The sequence below is a fragment of the Chinchilla lanigera genome, unplaced genomic scaffold (genome assembly GCF_000276665.1).
Source record: "Chinchilla lanigera isolate Chin_1 unplaced genomic scaffold, ChiLan1.0 scaffold00073, whole genome shotgun sequence".
NCBI classification, from domain to species: domain Eukaryota; kingdom Metazoa; phylum Chordata; class Mammalia; order Rodentia; family Chinchillidae; genus Chinchilla; species Chinchilla lanigera.
Window position 1 is genome coordinate 10,864,902 of NW_004955474.1, and position 24,134 is coordinate 10,889,035.

The 24,134-nt window shown below is 37.3% G+C and overlaps 1 protein-coding gene across 2 annotated transcripts in view; it reads left to right on the plus strand.

The window, feature by feature from the left end:
• Window positions 1–24,134, plus strand: part of Plscr5 (phospholipid scramblase family, member 5) — a 47,844-nt gene that overhangs the window by 8,944 nt on the left and 14,766 nt on the right. The window contains exons 2-3 of one of the 2 annotated variants that reach the window (XM_013502715.1): window positions 19,628–19,867; window positions 23,342–23,530. In XM_013502715.1, coding sequence (XP_013358169.1) covers window positions 23,518–23,530 — 13 coding nt within the window. In that variant the 5' untranslated portion in view covers window positions 19,628–19,867; window positions 23,342–23,517. The remainder of the gene's footprint in view (window positions 1–19,627; window positions 19,868–23,341; window positions 23,531–24,134) is intronic. The other variant, XM_005401429.2, reaches the window with a different exon arrangement.

A 24,134-nucleotide genomic window follows, 5' to 3' on the forward strand; every position in this document is an offset into this window, starting at 1 on the left:
ACACCTGTGCCTGTCTCACAAGAAAGATTTCATCCTAAGGAGGAAGAAAGGACAGGAACTTGGTTTAATAATGAGTTCATCTCAGATGCTCATTTCTGGATCGGGCCTTTGAATTTGGAGGGGAGCTGATGTTTTTTAATTCTTTATATGTTCTAGATAGAAGCCCTTTGTCGGAGGGACAGTCTGCTAAAATTTTCTCCCAATTTGTGGGTCTTCTTTTTACTCTGCTGGTGATTTCTTTAGATGTGCAGAAACTTCAGTAGGATGAGATCCCAGTTGTTGACTCTTTGAAGTATTTCACGTGTGATTTGGTTTTTGTTTATAAACTCTCTGCCTGCACCTATGTCTTCAAGATTTTTACCTACTTTCTCTTCCAATAGACTTAGTGTTTCTGTTTTAATATTGAGATCTGTGATCCATTTTGACTTCAGTTTGTTGCATAGTGATAGACTTGGGTCTATTTTCAGTCTTTGTCAGGTGGCAAGCCAATTTTTCCAGAAAGGAAGAGTTAATGATTAATTATTTGATCAGTCTAATATGTCTATATTTGTTTTCCTGAGTAACCCCTTTGAACAAATCAATATGTAATACAACAAACATTGTTAATTTCCTATCACCTTGTCTGAATTTCAGTATTGCTTGCATTGTTCTTGTGTTATTTTGAAAATGTGTGTGTGTTTGTTAATCTGTTTTCATTCTTTTATTTTTTTAAATTAAAAAAGTAATAATAATGGGTAGTTCAAATGATCAATGTAAATTGAATGTGAAGAGCATCTACACTGTAGGCACATTCATAAGTGGCCTTGAAAGACATTACAGAAGAAGAGTATTCTCAATGGGCTGAGCTACAAACAATGCCCTTGATCATCTATTTTGTGTGAAAGTATTACTGTGTTTTGGGGTGCTGGAGTCTCCTTCTTGAGGTGGTGTCTAGGTTCTATCTTGAGCAAGGAATTGGTCAAGTGCAAACGTTAGCAAAAGTTTGCATTTATGAAAGATAGGGAAAAAAGTAGCCTCTGCAGAGCAAGTTTGGGCCAAGCAAAAGCAGGAAAGTAAGTGCACTCTACAGGACAGAGTGCTTGCTGTGAGAGAGCACAGCAAAAATTCAATGTGCTTAACATCAGTTCTAGGTCATCCTCTCAGAACCCTGCTCGAGCTCTCGCAAGAAGACCAGGTGCAAGGCTTTGGTAATTGTACTGCACAGACTTCTTAGATTTTGCAATTAACAGGTCACACCTACTTTCCCAATCAGTGTTAGCACATTTTAATCACTTGCCTCAGAAGAAGTAGCCAAAGGTGAGAATATGTACAGATTCTTTGGTGGTGGCCAACTGCTTGGTCTGCCTTTCTGAAGACCAAAAGGGAAGAGATTGAGAGATCAGAGATGAACAAAAAGTTATATAGTCCTAGTTTGGACATATAGGGTAGAGAGAATCTGTGTATGCTTTTGAATCAGTTTTAATATCCATCAGGAAGCATACCTCCTGATAAAAGGGCTGGAAAATAGAATTTCTTGACCAATTGACAGTAAATGTCATCATCAGTAGCTCCTGATGTCGTATAGAAAGCACATTAAAGGAATGATCACATGTGCAGAGATGAAAGTGCCACATGACTCCATGGGGAGACACTCCCATTTACCAAGTTCCCTATGCTACTCTTGCTTCTGAACCTGTAACTTCTTCAACATCAGAAATCAACTGTGCACTGATGGTTGAAAAAAAATTCTCCAGTGTCTGAACATTTCACTAGCAGAAGCACTGGTTGCTTTTGTTGAGACATCTCTATTTGATGGTGGTTTTATAGCAAATACTCTTGATGGATCTTATCTCTTATTGGAACAAAGGGCTGGTTTGTATATTGTTCAGTGCCATAATGACGTCTTATTTACTTTTCTCTCATTGCTGAGACTAAATACCTGACGCCCAAAACCAAGGAATGAGAAGTTTATTTAGCTCACCATTTGTGGAGGGTTCAGTCCATAGTCAGCTGGCTCCAAAGCAGGGTGATGTGGCAGAGGGGTAAACTTTCATGGAGGCAGAAGACAGCCAAAGCAACAAGAGCACAAACATGAAGAGCAGAGAAAGCAAACCTCTTTCCCTTCCTTGTACTGTATGCAGGCTACCCGCTCTAGGGCGAGTGTAGCACCCACACCAATCTCAGCACTAGACAATGAACCAATCATAAACTGTAGATTCAGTTGCCTCCAAAAAGCCCACCCCCTCATGACCACATGAGGCTTGGGGGATATCCAGACACAAACCATAACAAATGATAACACCTCCCTCAGGAGAGATAAAAGCTTTGTCCCTTTCTGAAATATCTGGGTTCTGTAAGTTTGTCCTGCAACTCAATTCACTGCATGAGAATTTTTCATAAACCTCACTGAAAATTGGGGGTAAGGAAAGCAGAGCAAAACCAATAATGTGTTCAGAAGTAGCGAGTAGGATAACTATGCCAATTTTTGTAGCGAGGGAATAAACAGGAGACAAAAAGGGAAAAGGACATTGCCGTTCAAAGGAGGCACAATTTCAGTGAGACAAGCAGACTGTTTCAAAATTCATTACACAACAGGATTAATATAGCCGATAATAAGATATTGCATATTTCAAAATAACTGAGTGTAATTTCAATGTATCACCACAAAAGTGTTAAGTGAAATGAAAGGTATATTCATTACCTAGTTTTAATCACTCCCTGAGGTATACATACCCCAAAATATCACCTTGTACTTCATAAATGTAACACAAGCATAATTTCGCAATTGTCTTGGTTACTTTTCTCTCATTGCTGAGACAAAACACCCAACACCCAAAATTTAGGAAGGAAAGGTTTATTCAGCTCACAGTTTGTGAAGGCTTCAGTCTATAATCAGCTGGCTCCAAGGCAAGGTGGCAGGGCACAGGGGCAACACTTCAAGCTGGCACAAGGCGGCAAAAGCAGCAAGAGCAAAAAGAGGAGGAGGAGCAAGCCTCTTTTCCTCCTCATACTGTGTGCCTGTTACTCGCCCACACCCACACCATCTTGGTACCCTCTGCTTGCACAAGCTCACGATGCAGAACTACTGAGCCACTCAGTCAAGCCTCTAGACTCCTCAAGTTGACACAATGTATCAACCATAACACCAACTAAAAATAATTTTGTAAAACTGCAGACATTCTGGCTAGTACTATTGCAGTAGGTGATAAATGTTCATTGTCTCTAATCTGAGAATCTTCTATCATCAGCCAGCTTATAAGAAACAACAGGTGGATTCATTAGATTGCAAGTCAAGTAGAATGTTATATCCTTCATAATTCTTGACATCAATATGGCAATCTCAGTTAAGATCAACTGGCCACTTAGACGGAGGATGACAACTCTGATCCTTTTCATACAGAAAGACCATTAATACATTATTTTTAAAAGGACAGATGCCTCTTCAGTGTGTGTTTTTTCCATTCCTACCCTCCCAGTTTCAACCAGCACTGCCTTCTAAAGGTTTATTAAACTCCTGATCCAAAGCAAGGATTTCACATAACATAGCATCTGAACACAGGCCACATTTTTTGGCAGTGAGAAAGGTTTGAGTGGACTTATGACCACAGAACCCACTAGGAAAATGACATCCCAGCTGTCCAAAGGTATATAACTTCATGCAATGTTGAAACAGGTTTGCACAGCTTCAGAATCAGGCTGGTGACAATTCTCTTAAAGGATGAGATACCATTCTTTGGTATCTATTACAACCATTAAATCACAGTCCTCTGTATATTACTGTTTCTTCAGAAGTAAAAAATACATAATTTGAGAATGAAGGGGTAGAAGTAAGATTGAATGCGCTTACCATTCCTCTAAATGACCCACTGGAGGATTTCCCATAGTACAGGCTATGCAGGAATGGAGGTCCTGAAACCCAAAAAGGTATGCACTTTCCAAGCAAAATAACAATGTTTCTATTCAATTATAAAACATAGTGCCACCAGGGTACCTTGTCTTTCAGGGCTCTCTGTGTCTGGAGCCAGGGGAAAAGATATGAATCACCATGGTAACAGGGGTAATTTTCTGTGAAGCAGGAGAAGGTAGAGATGCTTTCTCAAATCACTGAAATGGGCTTCTCCTGTACTCCCTTGCCTCACTGAATGGTCACTTGCAGCAACTCAGACCTGAGAAGGGTGTGATCATTGAACAATCACGTCACCAGCAGCAAACTCTGTCACACTGTCAGGTAAGCAATAAGGATGTTCTAAGATGACAGCTCAACACAGCATGTTTGCGATGGATTGTGTAGGAGGAAAATCATGAATCCTCAGGCCAACCTGAGGTCAGCTGCAGTGACTGGGGTTAGAGTTCATCCAACATGTTTTTCTTGTCTGAGTTTCCTCTCAAGTAAGAACCATGAGAAGCTTCTCCCCAAAACAATGTGGCTAAGTACATATTTGAAGGAAGTGATACACTGAAGCAGCCATGAAAAAGTACTATTCAGCCCTCTTCCTGAAGGGTGCATGATTGATGGATGGTCCTACCTTTTGTACACGAACCTATTAGCACGATAGTGCTGAAGCCACCTTGAGATTCCTCTAATGAGTGATGGGTTTAAGAACTCCCCATTGGTTCGGCTGAAACTTTCTTCAAGTTGTGTTAAAATATCACATGCAATTTTTTTCCTTTGTCAGTAAAAACTAGCAGGTTGGCATGGTTGGTAGCACAGGACTGTGATCTCAGCTACTCAGGAGATTGAGGAAAGAGGATCACAAGTTTGAGGTCATCCTAGACAACTTGTCTCAAAACCTGTCTCAAAATAAAATAAAAAGGGGTGGTGTATACCTCCATCATACAGGGCTTAACTGGTGTCTTGGTTACTTTTCTCTCATTGCTGAGACAAAATACCCAACACCCAAAATTAAGGAAGGAAAGGTTTATTTAGCTGTTTGTGGAGGTTCCAGTCCATACTTGGCTGGCTCCAAGGCAGAGTGGCACATGGCAGAGGGCAACTGTTCATGGAGGCAGAACACAGCAAAAGCAGTCAGCAAAAAGGGAGGAGTGGTGGCAAACAGCCTCTTCCTCTCCCTTACATATGCAAAGTATCCACGCCAGGGAGGGCGTAGCCCTCACACCTGTAATCCCAGCATTTGACTATGAATCAATCAAACCCACCCTATGACTGCATGAGGATTTGGGGGAACATGCAGACACAAACCATAACACCTAGCTTACAAAGATCTGATTCAATGCTCAATACTGGGGGGAAAAAGACTATATCTAAAGACTTCTTCTTTACCTGTTTTACATGGGTCAGAACTACACTTTAGTCTGAAGGTTCTTCTCACATCCTTCGGCTCCTTCTCACTTTGTCCCTTTCGGATGATTTTCCAGATAGTTTTGCATTTCTGAATCCATCATGGGGTATGTTCTTGGGAGACTTGAATGAAGTTGGTGATTTATTGTCATTAAGTGGAACAAGAATCATGACTATATTAGATAAGTCACTTCTAAAGACCCCTATTGAACTGTGATCTTCAATGTCTTTTGTGGGTGAAATCATCAGTTCTGTTACTTTGTGCCCAAAAAATTCAGTCAGACACTAATTTTCTCTAATACACAAAAATTCTAAGGCTTAGCTGCAACAGAATTTGTGATTTTTTTTTTTTTAAGGTCAAGGCCTATACTGAAATTTTGTGAGGGGAAGAATTTTGTTTAATTTTCAATTGGAAGCAAATGATCTGAAATGCAATGACATGCCAAAAGGAAAACTACTAAAGAATCTAACAGAATTCTGTAAGCGTCTTCCACATGTTCATGAGTTCAAATCAGTACTTGTGTGAAAAGGTATTTTCAAAGATAAAATCTCTTTATAGGTCAGCAGTAAAGGCTGAACACTTGCAATTGATTTTGATTACAGGAAACACTAACTTTGAGCCTCAGTTGAGTAAATATTAATTCTAATGAGAATTTCATTCTTATTAGTGGATGAATTGTTATTAGTAGTACCAAAATTACTTGCAATTACTAATGTCTGCATATTTAATCGATAGTATTTTGAGAAGCCTGCTTTCTGACAAATAACATAATGAACTCCATAAAGATTGATGTTGCCTGTTGACCCTCGAAGCCAAGGCATTTCCTGCCTGATCCTTTATATATAATAATATTTAAAGGGAATGGGGATTTAGCTCAGAGGCAAAAGCACCTGCCTGGCAAGTGCAAGGTCGTGAGTTTGGTTCCCGGTACCGGAGAAAAACCAAAAAAGAAAAAAAAAAAGAATAATATTTAGAAGCAGAAATTATACACAATATCTTGATTCTTTGTATTTGATATTGATTGAATATTAGAGTTCTACTTGAGATTAATTTATGATACCTTTGAATAAAAACATGTTGACAACAAATCAATATGTAAATACAAAAATTCTATGAGGACTTTCAGAATTACTATTCAGGCTGGGCATGGTGTCTCATGCCTATAATCCCAGCACTTAGGAGGCTGCGGCAATGGATTGCCTGAATTCAAGGCTACATACTGAGTTCAAGACCAGCCTAACCTGCATGCAAGACCCTGTCTCAAAAACACCAAAAAAAAAAAAAAAAAAAAAAAAGAATTGCTATTCAGTTTTTCATAACCTAGTTCCTTTAAATTATAAACTCCCAAAAGCCATCATTTTTGGTTAGATACAAGGTAAAATTATTTCAAATGGCCACCATTTTCCGCTATATTAGTACTTTCTATATATCTAATCTGTTAATCTAGTCTGTTTGTTATGCTGTTGCCTAAAAATATTTTAGCTGCTATCAAGGTAAGCCTCAAAATAACAATATACAGAAAAAATATACGATTGTGCAGAAATTATACTTTTGAGCAGGGCAGGGACTTATTTGCACATTTCATCCCTATTGCTTCCTAGTTATACTAAGCAGTGCATCAGAAAGTTTAATAATACAATATATTAAATGAACTCATGCACACATTAATAATCTTTAAAAGATACAGTGTTAGAACTGTAATGTTACTAATAACGAGACTTTTGTAAAATGTCCATAGCCAAAATAGATCTTTAAATTAAAAATAATGGCTATTACTTATATTGCTCTTCAAAATAGAACATCAAGACTGTTATAAAATGTATAAAATAAATTAGACTGAGATTGTTAATGCTCTTTTTATTATGATAGGAGATAAATGCATTGTTAGAATTAAATTCATCTGATAGTTATTCCTTTAGCATGCTAATTAATAGGACAGGATCATGAATTTGTTAATTAATATAAGCTACCTCAAGGAATTGAAATTAATTTTGATGTCCTAATAGATACCTTTGTATCCACAAATCTCCCAGATGTTTTGTAAGCATTATATTGAACTGGATAAAGGCATTTTTAGCTTTACTTTGGCAAAAATAAGAGAGAATTATCCATTCTAGGCTAATCGCGATGCATGAGGTAGATTAATGTAGTTTTTCATTAAGACTAATCTCCATGGATATGTTAGAATTTTCACATAAGCTTCAAACACTATATATCTAAGTCGTTTGTTCAAATGCTATCCAGTTTAATAGTTACTGAAAGCTATAACCATCTGGCAGATGTTTTCTGGCCTATGTGAATGAGTTGAGGGGTTCATTTCTGCTTCTATTGAACACATGTCCAGGTCACCAGTAATACCACCACAATTTGCACCCTAATTAACAGTATCAAGCATGTTGTGGGCTGAATGGCAATGGAATATGGGCTCCCCTCCAAATCTGGAAATGAGTCTATTCACATACAAATAGAAATGCCCTCATGGGGTCACCATCTAGAAAGCTTGCATTTCTGTGTAGTATTAGCATCAAAACAATTCCTTTTTTGCTTCAGGTATTTATGTGGCATCTTTCTTGAAAATTTTTCTTCTTCAGTAATATTTTGAAAACTAAGAGCAAATAGTACCATCACCGACACTTGAAAAAAAAAAAAGGGCCCTATCAAAATTTAACAAGAGCTACAGAGGTTCTGTAAGATCAAGTTGGAAACCTTCACCAATGTTTGTATCAGACACTACACAGAACACCATTAGCCTAGTAGAAGTAAAAGTGACGTGAAATATGATCAATATTTTCACTGTGAATATGTGAAGGACAAGATGGCTAGTATCAATAAACAAACTTTCTCATTGTAATACTTATCCAGTAAAAGTACATGGCAAACCGGGCGTGGTGGTGCATGCCTGTAAATCCCAGCACTCGGAAGGCTGAGGCAAGAGGATCGCTGCGAGTTGGAGACCAGCCTGGGCTACAAAGTGAGCTCAAGGCCAGCCTGAACTGAAGAGTGAGACCCTGTCTCAAAACACCAAAAAAAAAAGCACATGGCAAAAATTTTTCGATTGAAAGATTCAATAAATTCTATGTCACTTCTTTCATATCTTAGAATGGCAACACGTACACACAAATTATTACAGGTGCTTTACAAAGTTGGTATTTTTTTTGAGATCAGAGGCCATATTTTTAAGTCTTTGATCATGCAAACCATACATTTACCAAAGCCACCCATATTCGGTACTTCCTCCGGTAGCCATATTTCCCTTATAGAGCCGTACTTTGAATGACCATATAAAATGGTGTTAAACTACTAGACAATTAATTGAAGAAGTACAAAAATGAAACTCAGGAGGTAAAATAATTTTCCTTTCCTATCAAATGTATCTAAGTGGGTGCTATGCTATGAATTCACATGTTAGAATTCATATGTTGAAACTCTAACCTTGAAAGTGATGGTACGAAGTGGGACTGTGAGCGGAAGATTGAGCCCTCACGAATGTGATTACTGCACTTAACAAAAAAGACTGAGAGACCCCTGGCCCTTTCCACTATGCTCAGCTCCAGAGAGAAAGCACCATCTATGAAGAAGGAAGAGGTCCTCGCCACCCATCAAATTTTCCAAGGCCTTGCTCGATCTTGGGTTTCTAAGCCTCCAGAACTTTGAGATGAAAATTTCTGTAGTTTATATACTACTGTTAGGATTTGTGTCTGAGTATCCCCCCAAATCCTCATGCAGTCATGAGGTGGGATTCTAGATTTTTGATTGATCCATAGTCCAATATTGGGATTATGGGTGTGAGTGCTATACCCGCCCTGTGGTGTGTAGTTTGCATACAGTGTAAGGGAGGGAAAGAGGCTGCTTGCTGCTGCAGTGTCCCCTTCTTTGGTCTGATTGCTTTTGCTATCTTCTGCCATGAAAAGTCGCCCTCTGCCACGTTCCACTCTGCCTTGGAGCCAGCCAAGTACGGACAGAAACCACTGCAAACTGTAAGCTAAATAAACTTTTCTTAATTTTGGGCATCAGATATTTTGTCCCAGAAATGAGAGAAAAGTAACCAAGAAAACTACCAAGCTTAAGGTATTTTTTATAGCAAATCAAACTAAAATAGGGAAGATGTGTGATCTGGGGAAAATCCATTCATTAACTGAACACTGAATTAGAATGAGACATAAACAAGCCAGGCATGGTGGTGCACACCTATAATCCTAGCACTCAGGAGGCTGAGACAGGAGGACTGCTGTGATTCTGCTCAGCTATATAGTGACTTTAAGGAAAGTCTGAACTGCATAGTGAGGACTCAAAACACCTCAGAAACAAAACCAAAAAAAAAAAAATAAGCATAAACAGAATAGAGGTAGTTTTTGTTATTTTAATGTTCTGTGTAATAGAAGTACATAAGGAAATACACAGTTAGACTATAACACAGTACAATCAATGATGGGGAAGGGAAAGATTATATGGTAATCTCTGAGAGGGCTCTAAAAGAGAAGTGAGGCTCTCTGGACCCAGGGAATATCACACGTATATTTCATTGGATTCCAAGTCCAGCATTGTGACTGTTCCACAGAAAAACGTATAACAGAAATTCAATGTTGTTGAAAGTACAATTAATCAAGAAATTGTTTTTGTGTTTGTTGATAGTGATGCGTAAATTTCTGTGTTATTGGTATGGATAGTAATATATGCATCTTAATGATAATTATTTACACAAATCTGAAGACCAGAAGAAAATCAGAATATTATGAATTTTGGAGATCCAATACAAAGATAAGATTTTTCAAGGACATAATACAGTGGTGCCTCGGTTTACAAACTTAATCTGTTCCACGATTCTGGGGAAGATGGCCACCACCGTAGTGTTTGTCACCTGACAAGGAGTGCACACATGGAAGCAAAAATTTGCCAAATGCTTCTGTTCATGAACCCAAATATTCACAAACAAAAGTGTTTATGAACCAAGGGATTACTGTAGATTATGACAAAATTTTAAAGACCAAGGTCACAGGATAAGTAACACCAAAATTAAAAGTCAAGAAAGCCGTTAGGACCATAATAAAAAAAAAAAAAAAAACTTTGAGGTAACAATGATGTCAATTAAGCCAAGTATTCCCAAAGTGTTTCAAAACAAAGAAGCTGTCAACAATCAAGTGCCGAGAGAGGTCAAGTGAACCGGGCTTTTAAAGTATATTTAGTTTAGGCACGAGAAGGCCAAATGTTACCTTGGAAACAGTAGTTTTTGAGAAGTGAAAGACCTGTGAATTAAGGAGTGAAAGCCAGATTGTATTTGTTTTAGAGTGAATAGGGGTGGATACAATGTAGAGAAAGGAAGTTGAACAGGCAAATATTGACATGTTTTAGGCAACGTCTATTCAAATGAGAGAGACAAAGGGTCTGGCACAGCAACAGACAGAGATATGAAAGAAATACTGCTTCATGTTTTCTTTCATGTGGCATTTGCATTCCTGCAAAAAAAAAGCATTTCACACAGATTTAAGGACTTCTTGCCATGAGGAGGAGGTCAATTACACCTTAAAATGAGTTACAAGAAATGGTTTGTGGAATCACCTTCTCTCTAGGTTCATCTGTTCAAATGAGCTGCTAAGCTTAAGGGTAATGAGATAAAGCACAGAGACCCAAGAGCTCCCTTACAGTCCTGCACAAAATCGTTGGGCTTTTTTTCTACTTTAATTAGCCTGTGAGGGACAACTTAGAAAAGCCAGTGCAATATTTTACAGACTGTTCCCGATCATCAAAAAAATAGAATATGTAGGAAAATATGAAACACAGATGCTATATAAACCTTTATCCCATCCTGCATCTGCAAATACATGCAACAAAATCAACTAGAGTTTTCACATTTTTTCCTTTGCCATTGTTTTATTTCTACTTGATTTTTAAAAAGATATATTTCTATGAGTTCTGCTGACTGCTAATATATAAATTAAATGAATTAAAACAAAAAGATAAATTAGATTAAATATGATGGAGTTTTCAGCTATATGTAATCTTTAAAACTGAAGACTCTCAAGTATAGATTTTTATTTGCTTTAAACTACTACACTGGCCAAGCATGGTGACACATGCCTGTAATCCCAGTACTCAGGAGGCTGAGGCAGGAGGATCGTTGCGAGTTTGAGACTAGCCTGGACTGCAAAGTCAGCTCAAGGGCAGCCTGAACTGCATAGCGAGACCCTGTCTCAAAAAAAAGACAAAAAAACAAAACAAAACAAAACAAAAAACTACTAAACTACTTGACACTTCATCTCTAGCACACAGATCCAGGCTTAGGTGAGATCTCTAGAGCCTCCTACTTTGATAATCATACTCTAGTTATAAGCAAAAGATAAAATTGCTTTGAATTATTGTCCCCTCACTCTTTCATCGAGTGTCCTGGTGGCAGTCACAAGTCACTTTGTGTAGAGGGACAGGCAGGTTTCTCACTTCTACCTGCTTGGCTAAAACTCCAGGTTGCTTCTAAATGCAGCAGCAGCTTCAAAATGCAGTATTCATACAAACCATGGAGAGATTATGGTTGCTTCTTAATTCAATGAATTTCTCCACACTGTTCTCTTGATAAATGTAATAGAGCAATCAACCAGAGAGCCTCAAAAAAATACGCAAGCCCTGGGGTTTAAGAAGAAACGTGAGGGAGCTGGGGATTTAGCTCAGCAGCACAGTGCCTGACTGCCAAGTGCAAGGTTGTGAGTTCTATTCCCGGTACCAGAAGAAAAAACAAAAAATCAAACAAAAAAAAGAAGGAATGTGAGAATGAACTTTATCCTGGGAGGTCACATTGTTCTGTTCGTCACTTTCGCTTTCTGAAGGAGCTGTTTTTATCCGATCACCTTTGCTTAATGCACTGTCTGGCTTTACATGAGTTAATGAACCTTTGTGACACAAAACAGGCAATAGTAGATTTCATGTGAGGGGCAAGATGATTACTGCTCTATTTCTACTTAACCTTAAGGTCATTTGAAAGCTTTTTTGCCATTGATACATTAGAGGAAACTTGAAGTGAATTTGAAGAAAGTGATCATACATGTTTTAGGCCTTGTATACTAGGGTTAAAAAAAAAAAAAAAAAAAAAAAAACTATAAGGCCGCGCGTGGTGGCATATGCCTGTAATCCCAGCACTTGGGAGGCTGAGGCAGGAGGACTGTTACAAGTTTGAGACCAGCCTGGGTTACAAAGTGAGCTCAAGGTCAACCTGAACTGCATAGTGAGACCCTGTCTCAAAAGGACCAAAAAAAAAAAAAGAAAAAGAAAAAGAAAAAGAAAAAGCAGATAAAATCAGAACTTCTCTGTTTAAAGAGAGGGAAGAGACTCCATACTGTAGTGTCAAATACTCGGGCTCCTTGGGCGCCAGTCTGTTCTCTGGGGCCTTCCTTGTGGGGAAGGATTTAGCAGGACACCTTGTCAAAGTCATTGACAAAGTCTACTACTTTCTTGCATTTCTTTCCTCTCCTAACTTGTATTACTTTATGGCTCAAATCACCTTCAACTGAGGAGCAATCAGCAAACATGATTGAAGCCAGCATTGCCGAAAACTGCATCAGATATAAAAAACAAAGACGAGGTCGCTCACCTTGACCATTTGCTGTAACTCACTAAAGTAAGTTAAATATCTGTATATCTAATCCTATAATGCAGCATCTGATGCAAAAGATATTAAGTACATGTGAATGTTCTTCCTCTTTCCTTCTTCAAGAACTTCCTTTCTAAAATGAACCAAGGCCTCCACAGCTGCCTTCAAGCTTTTTTTTAAAGTCTTCAAAGCCATTCATCTGTACTTAGCATACCTGTTTTCGTGCCTCACAAACCAGAGTTTTATGCCACCTAAAGCACAAAAGGCAATTGCAGAAAGGCAACTCACAGGAACTCTCCGGTGGTGGAATGAGACCTGCAGCAGTTTATGTGGTTAGTTCCCCAGCTTCTGACTGCCGTCACGGTGCCACTTTGATGTATGAAGACTGAAATTCACAGTAGCTCCGTCTTACTGGATAACGTGGCATTTTTCACTAGAAGACACAATATACAGGGTCAGGGCAAGTTTCACCATTCTGAGCTTTTGCCCACATGTGAGGCATGGCATTGCAGGTCACAGCACACAGCAGCATGTCATTGCAGCACACAGTTTTGCCACAGCTAAGAGGAGGCCATTAACATCATGAACGTGGTAGATGTGTGTATTAGTCACCATTTTCCTAGCAGATGAAATATTACAGTGCTCACAAAGTCATAAAACTCTCTTCCTTATGTTCTAAACATCCATCTTCCTCCCATCCCTACCCATCCCCACCCTGCTTTCTGGCCAGAGTAGCTGACTTCTTTCCTCCACAAGAGAAACTTCAGTTTCTCTGGCTTCCTGCCAGAGGTCAGCCATTGAGGACCTGGGAAACGGGAGGCTGGGAGTGGAGTGAGGTCATGCTAGCTCTTTCTCTGTTTTGCCCTCGCAAAGAAGCCAATCTCGGTGACTTTCTCTCTCTTTTGGTTCCCCGTTATTTATGTATGTTTCTCTGTGAGGCTGACTAGTACATTTGTCTGAAGAGTGTTTATCTCAGATCCCACACTAACAAATTGATAAGTAATCTCTTTGCCAACAGCATCCTTGATCTTCCATTGGAAGGCGTTGCCTAGTTTTTATGACACAAGGCCCCAGCTCTTTCGCACACAGGCGCTGAGGCTCTCTTCTCAGTGTGCAGACTCCATACGCAGGCCTTCTGTCTCATTATGTGCAGCCCTAATGGGAAGAAGGACACAAAGGACAGTATGAAAAGAAGCCGGAATAGCGGAATAGCAGCTTCTCAGAGAATCTGCCACATGTGCTTATGTTTTTCTTCAACCAGGAGAGAAAAAAGTTCTTACACATTTCCGTTCTGTGAAAGCCATCGCACCCAGCTATATAACAACAAAAATATTCATTTGAAGTTTATTTCCACAGATTAGTACTCAGAATATAAATGTCAAATCATACAAAAGCTATAAAATGAGTCTCATATCTGAATTTCCTACCTGTTTCCATTGTCTTTTTAAATAATTTATATTTTCCCCCAGTGGCTATGTAGCAAGAGATATTTAAAATATTCAAGTATTTATATTTTATAACTATCTGAAAATAACCAAGTCATTCTAAAGTATACTTCAGATTCCTGACTTATTACTTTAAACAATATGTTTTAACTCTCAATATTAGATTAGTTATTTAATGAAATCATATTTCATTTTATCATACTTTAAAATATATAAAGATATACAATTGCTCTCCTATTTTCATGGTTTCTATAATCTACCTTCTATTGTGCATTTAATACCAAGTCCTTTTTGTTCTGTCCACAGATTGATTACAAAAAATGAAAACTGATAACACCATTTATCATATTGTGGCATACAGTGCAGGAGAATGAAGTATAATGTGAAGGGAAAGCACACACACAAACAGGAAACTAACCATAATACTACCAAATATGCATTAAAGAATTAATTAATTCTCCTGTCAGACAATAAGTTGCTCAAAATAATGTTGCATGAGTGTGTTTCTGTCTTCAGCCTGAGCTATATATGAAGCTCTATGTATATTTTTATGTGGGACAGAATTTTTAAAATTACACCAATCTATACATTATATACAAATATTATTTTTGTTATTATTTCAGTGAATTTATAAATCAGTCCTAGGAAAAACTGATAATGAGACTGAAATGGTGGTTTCAAGAAGGTAACCTTGGTAACAGTTTGGCTTGGTTTCCATGGTTATAAAGAGTACTACTGAGAGGCTCAAAGAATCACAATTTTCTTTGATTGGTAGATTCTCAAAAATGATGATTTGGGGAGTGACAGGGGAGTTTAAAAAGGAAAAAGATTTCCCTCATGTGAAATGAGGCTTTAAGCATAATAACAGCATGTTGATGATTGGACACAAGACAAGCCTCTGAAATTTATTGAAATCGCCCTTTGTTCCGTCATTAAAAATTGGGTGGAATATCCCAATTTATAACAGCATGAATCTGAAGACTAAAATCTCTGCTTCTGATTAACGAGACAAAGTACATATATTAGATTATTTGTAACATATTCCTAAAATTAGCTTAAAAATCTATTAGTTGACTTAAATTGTGATCAAATTAAAAAATGTATTTTTGATGTAGCTGTAATGTTTTGTGAGATTTATAGTGAAAAAACATGGTAAAATGGAAAATGTTGTGAGAAGGCATTAAGAATTCTAAAGTCAGGGTACCTCTATAGTCAATTAGTTCAAGAATATCATTTATTTGCTACTTGCTTTTCTCTTCACTATTAGAACTTACTATCTGTCTTGGTTACTTTTCTCTCCTTGCTTAGACAGAATACCCAATGCCCAAAATGAAGGAAGGAAAGGTTTATTTAGCTTACAGTTCGTGGAGGTTTCAGTCCATACTTGGTTGGCTCCGAGGCAGAAGGTAGTAAAGCAACAAGAGCAAAGGGGGGAATGGCAGCCGAACAGCAATGCAGCCAGAGCAAAAGGGCAGAATCGTGCCAAGCAGCCTCTTTCCCTGTCTTACATTGTAAACAGGCTACCCCCATCTACGGGGCATGTAGTTCTCACATAATCTCCATGCCCTCCTCTTCCACAGGCTCAGGATGTATACAAAGTAAGCACCCTGGCTTCCTGCTGAGTCACTTAGCCAAGCCTCTAGACTCCCCAAGTTGACACAATGTATCAACCATAACACTATCAAAAGTAACACAGAATATTAATGACTACCTAAGCTATTGGTTAGAATCTGAAAACTGCATAAAGCCAGTGAAAGTGAATCTTTTAGAGACTAAGGGCTGAAACTACAACCCCGAACTCATTTATGTATCACAAAGCGCCAACACTGCAATTAAACCTGAATACTGAAGTTTTAGAATAGAAAAAACAACTTATGCACTTGGCTCTCATGCTTACAAAACAGCTCATGCACTTGGCTTTCATGTGGACAGAGGGCTCTGTGTGCCTGCTGCAGCACATGGTGTCATAGGTTTGCCACCACTGACCCAAACTGTTGGTCAGAATCTGAATACCTACCTAAACCACCTAGATGCTCCTGGACTTATGATGGATAAAATCCATATACATTGAAAGTATCGTAAGTGGAAAATAACTTAACCCACTAAACCTATCAAACACGATAGCTTAGCAACACAGCAGAGCATCATTTGTTTATCCTCACGATCATATGGTCCATGAGGAGCTGTGGTGTCTCCCAGTGGTTTGCTACTCTGGCCCACCATCTCAAATAAGTATGATACACATATCATGATCCCAGGAAAAGTCATATTAAATCTTATTTTTTAAAAATCGATTAGATGCATATCATTTTCTATCAGTAAGTTTTAAAAACCATCAGTGAAACTTTCATAAGTCAGAAAGACCTGTAACACATGAATTTAAGGATCTATTTTTACATCAAACTCTGTGAGTTTAAAATGTTTTTCCCAGATATGAAATAAACTAAAGGGATAGGCAAACAGGAAAAAATTTGCACAAAGCTCTAAATAGATAACCCATGCCTAGTGTAACTGTCTCAGAACAGAGAAGAGAACAGTAAAAGAAAAACCAAGGATTCTTCATGTACAATTTTCCAGAAGGATGGATGTTTAAAAGGAATGAGCAGTTTCTCAGTGAACTGTCCCAGCAGGTAGGCAAAGTAATTGAAGATAAAAAATTGAAAAACACACCACAAATCTTCTCAGAAGGAAAATAGGTGAATTGGATGAATTAACAGTTGTGTGACTAAGCACTCTACACACACTATTGAGCATACAACTAATAGAAAAAAAAAAATAAAAGAAAACTCCTTTACATAAAAGAGTGAGTTAAAAGAAGCAACCATTTATATTGTGGTACACTTCTTAAGTTACAAGGGGTAAAGTCTTCTTCAGCCATATAAGCGAGGAAAGCGAGACATTTATGAAGTGGAAAATGCCTGTTGTATTCAGAAATCCACATAAATACTCAAAGACAATAGCAGCAGGGTCTACTGAGATCTAAAGGAGATGAAATGTGATCCAGGTATACTTTACCCAGGCAACATGTCTAGCAAGTGTGATGGTGACAAGACTTTCAGACATGATGTGCCTGCACTAAGGGAACAAGCTGATGAGCCAGCCCTTCTGGAAAACAAAACATTATTACAACTCATGATATGGTGAAATTCTTACTAAAAAGCCAATGTTAAGTATTGACCTTTTAATAAATACAGTAGGCCTTAGATCAAATCTTGTTAACACACACAGTTATAGAAAATAATTTTAGAGTTATTTATACAAATATGTTCAATATATATAGTTAGGGTCTATAAGAATAGAAATATTATCTGTTCTAAGTCAAGAGAGGAAAAAAAATAAGAAAAAAATGAAATTCTTCTTATATTTAGTAGCAGACAAAAATAACTATAAAAAAAGGTAGTAGGTATAAACACATAGAAATAGAAATTGAAACTAATATAAAGCAAAAGTGTAGTGAAATACAGATACTAGATGAGATTGTGTACCAGTCCACTTAATGTTACCTTAATGAAATACCTGAGGCTAGGGCATTATAAAAAAAAAGAGGTTTACTTAGCTCACAGTTGTGAATGTCAAGGGCATAGTACTGACATTAGTTCAGCTCTAGTGAAGAGCTTGTGGCTTATGGCATCATGATGTAGGCCTCACATGTGAGAGGAAGAGGTCTCATTGTAATGCCAGAAGCCAAAGGGGCTTGAGGCTTATTCTTTGCAAACCCACAGGGTCTGATGACCTAAGTACCTCCCTGCAAGCCCCTACCAGTTAATCCTGTCACACTGCACACCAGATTTCCAGCACATGAAGTATGGCCAAACCTCAGCCCATGCTTCTAAAAAATTAGCCATACTCATTTTCTATTTTAATATTTTTGCCCTTGTGATCTAAAAGTTGATATCACAAAGTAGTTTAACACGATCAGGTCCATCAAGTTTACTTATATACTGATTTAGGCTAACATGCTTGATGCATATCTACCTTTAATAACCTTTAGAACTGTTCTACATTGTGTTTTAAGTTACACATTAAGAGATATTATTCTACATGTTCTTCAGGCAGTAAAGATTTGAGTTCCTAACTATCATACAGGTACTGTTTAGGTGCTTAGGATGTATGAATGAATCATAAAGATAAAAATTCCTGCTTTGTAAGATCTCACATTTTTGAGAAGGAAGAGAGCCAATGTATAATAAACACAATAAATAAATTGAGCATCTAAAGTGTTAGTGATATAGCCTAGCTGGGCGTGGTGGCACACGCCTGTAATCCTAGCACTTGGGAGGCTGAGGCAGGAGGATCATTGAGAGTTCAAGACCAACCTTGGCTACAAAGTGAGCTCAAGGGCAGCCTGAGCTGCATAGTGAAACCCTGTCTCAAAAAGAAAAAAAAATGAGAGTAATATAGCTCAATTAAAGAAAGAAAATTGAATAAGATAAGAGGGATCAATGGAACTCCTACAAGATATTAAACGGGTATTGTGTATGAGTATTAAATAAGGTGAATAGAAAAAACCTCACTCAAATTGTGGTTTCTAGGCAAAAATCTAGATGAAAGAATTAAATTACAAACATCTTTCACACTAGCATTCCAGAGGAAGGGAACAGTGAGAAGGAAGGTCCAAAGTATAAGAATCCTGGGGTTGTTTAAGGAAGACATATTTCATAGCAAAGCCATTCATTTAGCCTGTCATGTTCTTTTATAACTGTTTACAGACCAATTTTAGCATTTAGAAACAAGGGATAATATCTCATGTTTAAATAAGTTTTTAGAACACCAACATCAGTGAGAATTACTAATGTCTTCTTTATATAATGTGCTCTTTAAGGTAAACACACTTTAAAGAATATTTTATACATTGTGGTTTGCGTCATAATAACCTGTTTCAAAATATTTGTTAGGACACCTGCTCTTCCCTTGGATTGTTGCCTCATCCTCCTTTCACTGAACATTTTATGAAATCAGATAACAGGTCAGTACCTGCACTAGTCTCCATTAGGCAACCACAACAAGAAAAGGAATGCACGCAAACAGTAGAAATATGCCTCACTTTTCCACCAAACTTGAACCTCCTGTTCAGTGGAGCAGCATCCTATATGGTCACAGAGGACTCGTCTCACTTTTTCAGTTACTGTTTACCAAACCAGTCTTTCAACAGCAACAACATTTTTCAATGATTTCTCCTAGAAATAGTGTCAGAAGTAAACACTAGGCATCACTTAACTCTAATGTGTTTTGCTTACTTATTTAACGTATATTTACGGTAACAATTGCCTCAATTTCTTGGGAACCTTGCTCCTGGGTAATGGAAGCTCAGAGACACTTATTTTCAGAGCAGGAAATACGAGGAGCGTGTGCTGCGGAAAACAATTGGTGTACTCTAGCTGACGCTAAATTGCAGCTGCATCGGCCGTGCATGATATGGCTGCTGTCAGGAAAGTCAGTTGTGTACAGAACACTGCTGGGCTGGAGGCTGCAGGTACTGAAGAGTTTATTGCGGAATTCTGGTGATATGGTATCTGAAGATGCAGACAGACAGGAGGAGAAGGTGACCACACTGAATAAGGCACAAGGTAAATATTATTTAAATAATGGTAAAAATAAAGAAATTGCCAAAGTATTAAAGGGAGTTCTTTTGGGGTGTGTTGTAGTCTCTGAAGATTAATTCTTTTAATTCTCCTTCATCTAGTTAATAACTCCAGATTCACATTCTCTCTCTCTCCCTCTCTGTCTGTCTCTCTTCCTCTCTCTCATCTATCTTAATTTTCTCTCTGTGTCTCTTCTTTCCTTGCTTTCATCTCTATCAAACACATATATAAACACACACCCTAAAAGATATTTAAAGAAATAACCTTAACATATTGTGTTCCTGTAGTGTGCAGTTTTCTACTTGTAATTTCTCCATCTCTGTGTCTCTCTCTTGCTCTCATTTATATACATATGATTATACATAACATATACATAAATAGAAACTACTCCAATATTCTTTAAAATCTTTCCAGGGAAATGCCATTAGAAGCTATTAAAAGTTTTAATTGTTCATAACATAGCAGGTAAATGCCAGGAGATAGAGATACTATGAAAACAGGTGTACATAGGTCAAAGAATGCTCTTCAACTTACTTGATGTAGCAAGTCATACCTGAGGAAAATAAAAACTTTGGCCTCTCCCTTGGGCTTCACAATCTTCTGTTTATAGGATACCATTTGTTCCATGGAGTCTTTGTGCACAGAACTCCGAATTGAGTCTTTTCCACATCATCTTGGTGAATAGGGACCCTCTGGAGATATCTGTTCTAGGGCTATGTCTATGTCTCTCAGTCGGGAAGATTCTCCTGTGCATCCAGGACTCCTCTTTCTGATTCTTTTAACTGATGCTTTTCTACATAGAAAGAAAAAGAGAGGATACCAAATGTATTCCTTACTATCAGCTAAGAAAGGTAATCCAATTTACTCTCCTCATTACTCAAGAATGAATGTCTCAAGTTATTACTTACCTGTTGTAAAGTAACAGAGAGGAAAAATTTAACAAGTACTATGTAAGTGAAAAACTGGACAGTCAATTGGATGCCGCATTATGGATTCTAATTACTTTTGATTTTCAAAGAGAAGGTGATTTGTGCTGTTTTATTTTCAGAAGGTAAAAACTGTCTCGCAATTTTTAAAAAAGAAATAAAATATTGAATTTTATTTTGTGATAAAAGTACATGGAGCCCATGTCATTACTTCTCAGTATGTTCACCAATGCTATGAACATATTGAAAAGTTAGTGTTTATTAAATAAATAAATTAGTGGAGCAATATAAGAAAAGATCATGTTTAAGAATGGTAGTAAAGAAACACACTTGGATACAAGTTTATTCATCCATATAAACAAATGGCTAATGGGAGAATTGAAGAAATGTCACTTTACATTAAAATACTGCATTTTTCATGTTTAATAAGGTAGCATTAAATCAAATGACTAGAAAAAACAATAAGAATTATATTTCTCTATATTTTTGTTTTCCTTCCTTTGTATATTTATTTACACACCCCATATTATTTCACTATGGGTTTTAACATAAGAAATTGTAAGTGGAGGGATAAGACTTATGCTTAGAAATACATGCCTGAGGTGGTACGTGATTGGATTCTTAGGTAGATTCATATTTTAGTAGATCAAGCCACGAGTGAAAGGTGCTATTTTGTCACTGAAATATAATCCACTGATTTAGGATTTCCCATCTCTAGTAGTCATTTTTATAGTCAGCTATTCATAAAATTTGCTGTAATTATTATTATATGAAATGGTGTAATGGGAATAGAATAAAACATAAATGCACAAGAAAGTGTATACAGCACTCAGAGAGATGAAGGAGGCCAGTGGGGAGTTTCCTGGGAACAGACAAGACCATTGGCCCTCAATTTTATAACATTTAAGGTTCTTGTTTTTGTACTGCAATCCTATTGTGAGATTTTTAAATTTTGGGTTACGCCAAGTACATCGTGCCTGCTTTACACTGGAGTGGAATGGAAGGAGGAGACTAGTGGTAGTGCGGACCTGAGCGAATGGTGCAGCCATTTTGAGTGATAATGGCCGCCATAGTTCTGTGGAGGCAGCCTGTCCTACATGGCACTCACCATAAGCACTGTGAAGGTGAAGTGGGACTGCAGCGGTGACAGCGACAGGACAGAACGTGCAGCCAGCTTGTGTGCTATAAAACAGCATCACTCAGCTATCTGGTCACACGGGATTAGGATTCCTGAAACATCTGCGAGCTTCATTAAGGCGGGTCTCTGAACCTCTCCTTGAGAAAGTCTAAAAACAAGAATGGAGAGAAGGAAGACCCTAGCTAAGCAAAGGCCAAGCCTTTAAAAAGACAAGACCGGACCAATTTTAAATGTCATTGCCAGGTGGCCTGGGAAGTCTCTGTTTCATATTAAATAGTTGAAGATACCATTTGTCAGTCAGATGACCATGTCTAGATATAGGAGTGGCCTGCCTTCTACAGATTAAATGTTTAATTTGCTTAGATTTTTATTTTCATTTCAAAGTTGGTTGATGCCTTGCAGAACTGTCAAAACTAAATTGTCAATTATGAGGACAACTTAAAATATCTTCCATGATAGGTAAGTAATTCAATTGCTTTGTATTGAACTTTTTGCAAATGTCCAAAGAAAACATTAAGAAATTTAATTTAAAAATACAAATTGCCTGTTCATATCTTTTCTACGCATTGATGACTAACTTATACGATAACAGCTCGAACTTAAAAATCTCTCTTTGCCAAATAAGATAAGTATAAGCTTTTGACAGTTTGCAATCTAGGAGGCTGACTTTTAGTTTTTCGTTGTTAGACTTTCTATGGCCACTTAACTATTTTTACAAGTAGACAGTGTTACTGAAAAGACAATATCACCTGCAAGTCCACCCTCTCCAAAACAAGCCAACCAGGGCAACTGACAGAGTTAGCAAAGTTTCCATTGGCAGCTACATTTTGAAATTCCAGAGGTCTAGTCAAGTTTATGGTGATTCTTTTTACTATTCAATGCAGTTAAATGTCTGTATGTTTTGATAATGTGCAGGAGGTAATTAAATATTTGTTTCCAAAGTCCTCTGATTAATCAGATTTAATTTTAAAATGAAAATAAAGGTTTATTTATATGCATGAAGAGTAGGGAATACATTTTCCTTTTTGGGGAGGGTGGGTTTTTTCAAAAGAAAGTAATAATTATGTTCAAAAATTTTCCACATGTAAAGAAATGTATTGACAACTGTGACAATCTTAAATATTACAGGATTTTTTTTTTTAAATCAGAGCTTCAGGCATAGAAGACTTCTAGAAATTAAAAACAATTCCCAATGTAAAGGTGAATATAGACATGTATATTCTAAGAAGTATAAAATATCTGAGTGCAAATAAAACTCTTAAAATGAGTACTGTTTGCTTTCCTTTCTAGCTTATGTTATTTTTAAATAGTATCTTCCTCCACTACATGACAGGATGGTTTCCTACTAGTGTTTACCTTTGGGAATAACTTCATCTCCCCCTGTTGTCCAAACAGATAAAACCAAGCAGTCTTGAAAGAGCAAGGCACTCCTTCCCCCTGTTATTTGTAAGCTGACATGAGGCAAGCAGACACCTTCTGAAGTTTTATGCATGCTGTTTTCTGTCTGTGCTGCAACAAAAAAGCATTTTCTTTTAACCTGATTGCCTGGAGGAAGTGACTCAGACATCTTCATGGCCTCTAAAGGTAAGAAAAACTATAGCCAGCTAATAAATTTTGTCCTAAATTATGACTAAATATATACAGTTGTTAAAGGGTTATAATCAGTGATATTGATACTTTAAAAGCTATCATTTGTTTCTTTGGAACATTGGAATTTTAAAATTTCTAAAATTTTAACTCGAAGGAGAATGTGCATGAGTAAGCGCACGCATGCACACACACACACACACACACACACACACACTTTACCTGAGAGAATGTAAAAGTTCAGATGTAAAAATGTTTCAGTTGTCATGGATAAACCTAGTGCGTTAGTAAGAAAAAATGCATAGCAAAATAAGAACAGTAATACTGAATGTCAAACACAAGGACAAGACAAAATTACAAGCTTAAAGGGATCTAAAGAAAACATTTCACACAAAGATTTGTAAGTGTTAAGGAATAGTTCAAATGACTTAATTTCTCACTGTTGTTCAAAATGTTATATATCAAACTATTATAAATAACACCGTATATGTTAATGTTAGCCCTTAAATTTTAAGAATTAAAAATAAATGTTACTGGCTGACAAATCAAAAATCTTTCAAAAAATTTTGACAATAAATTAAATATAAGAATTCAAACAAAA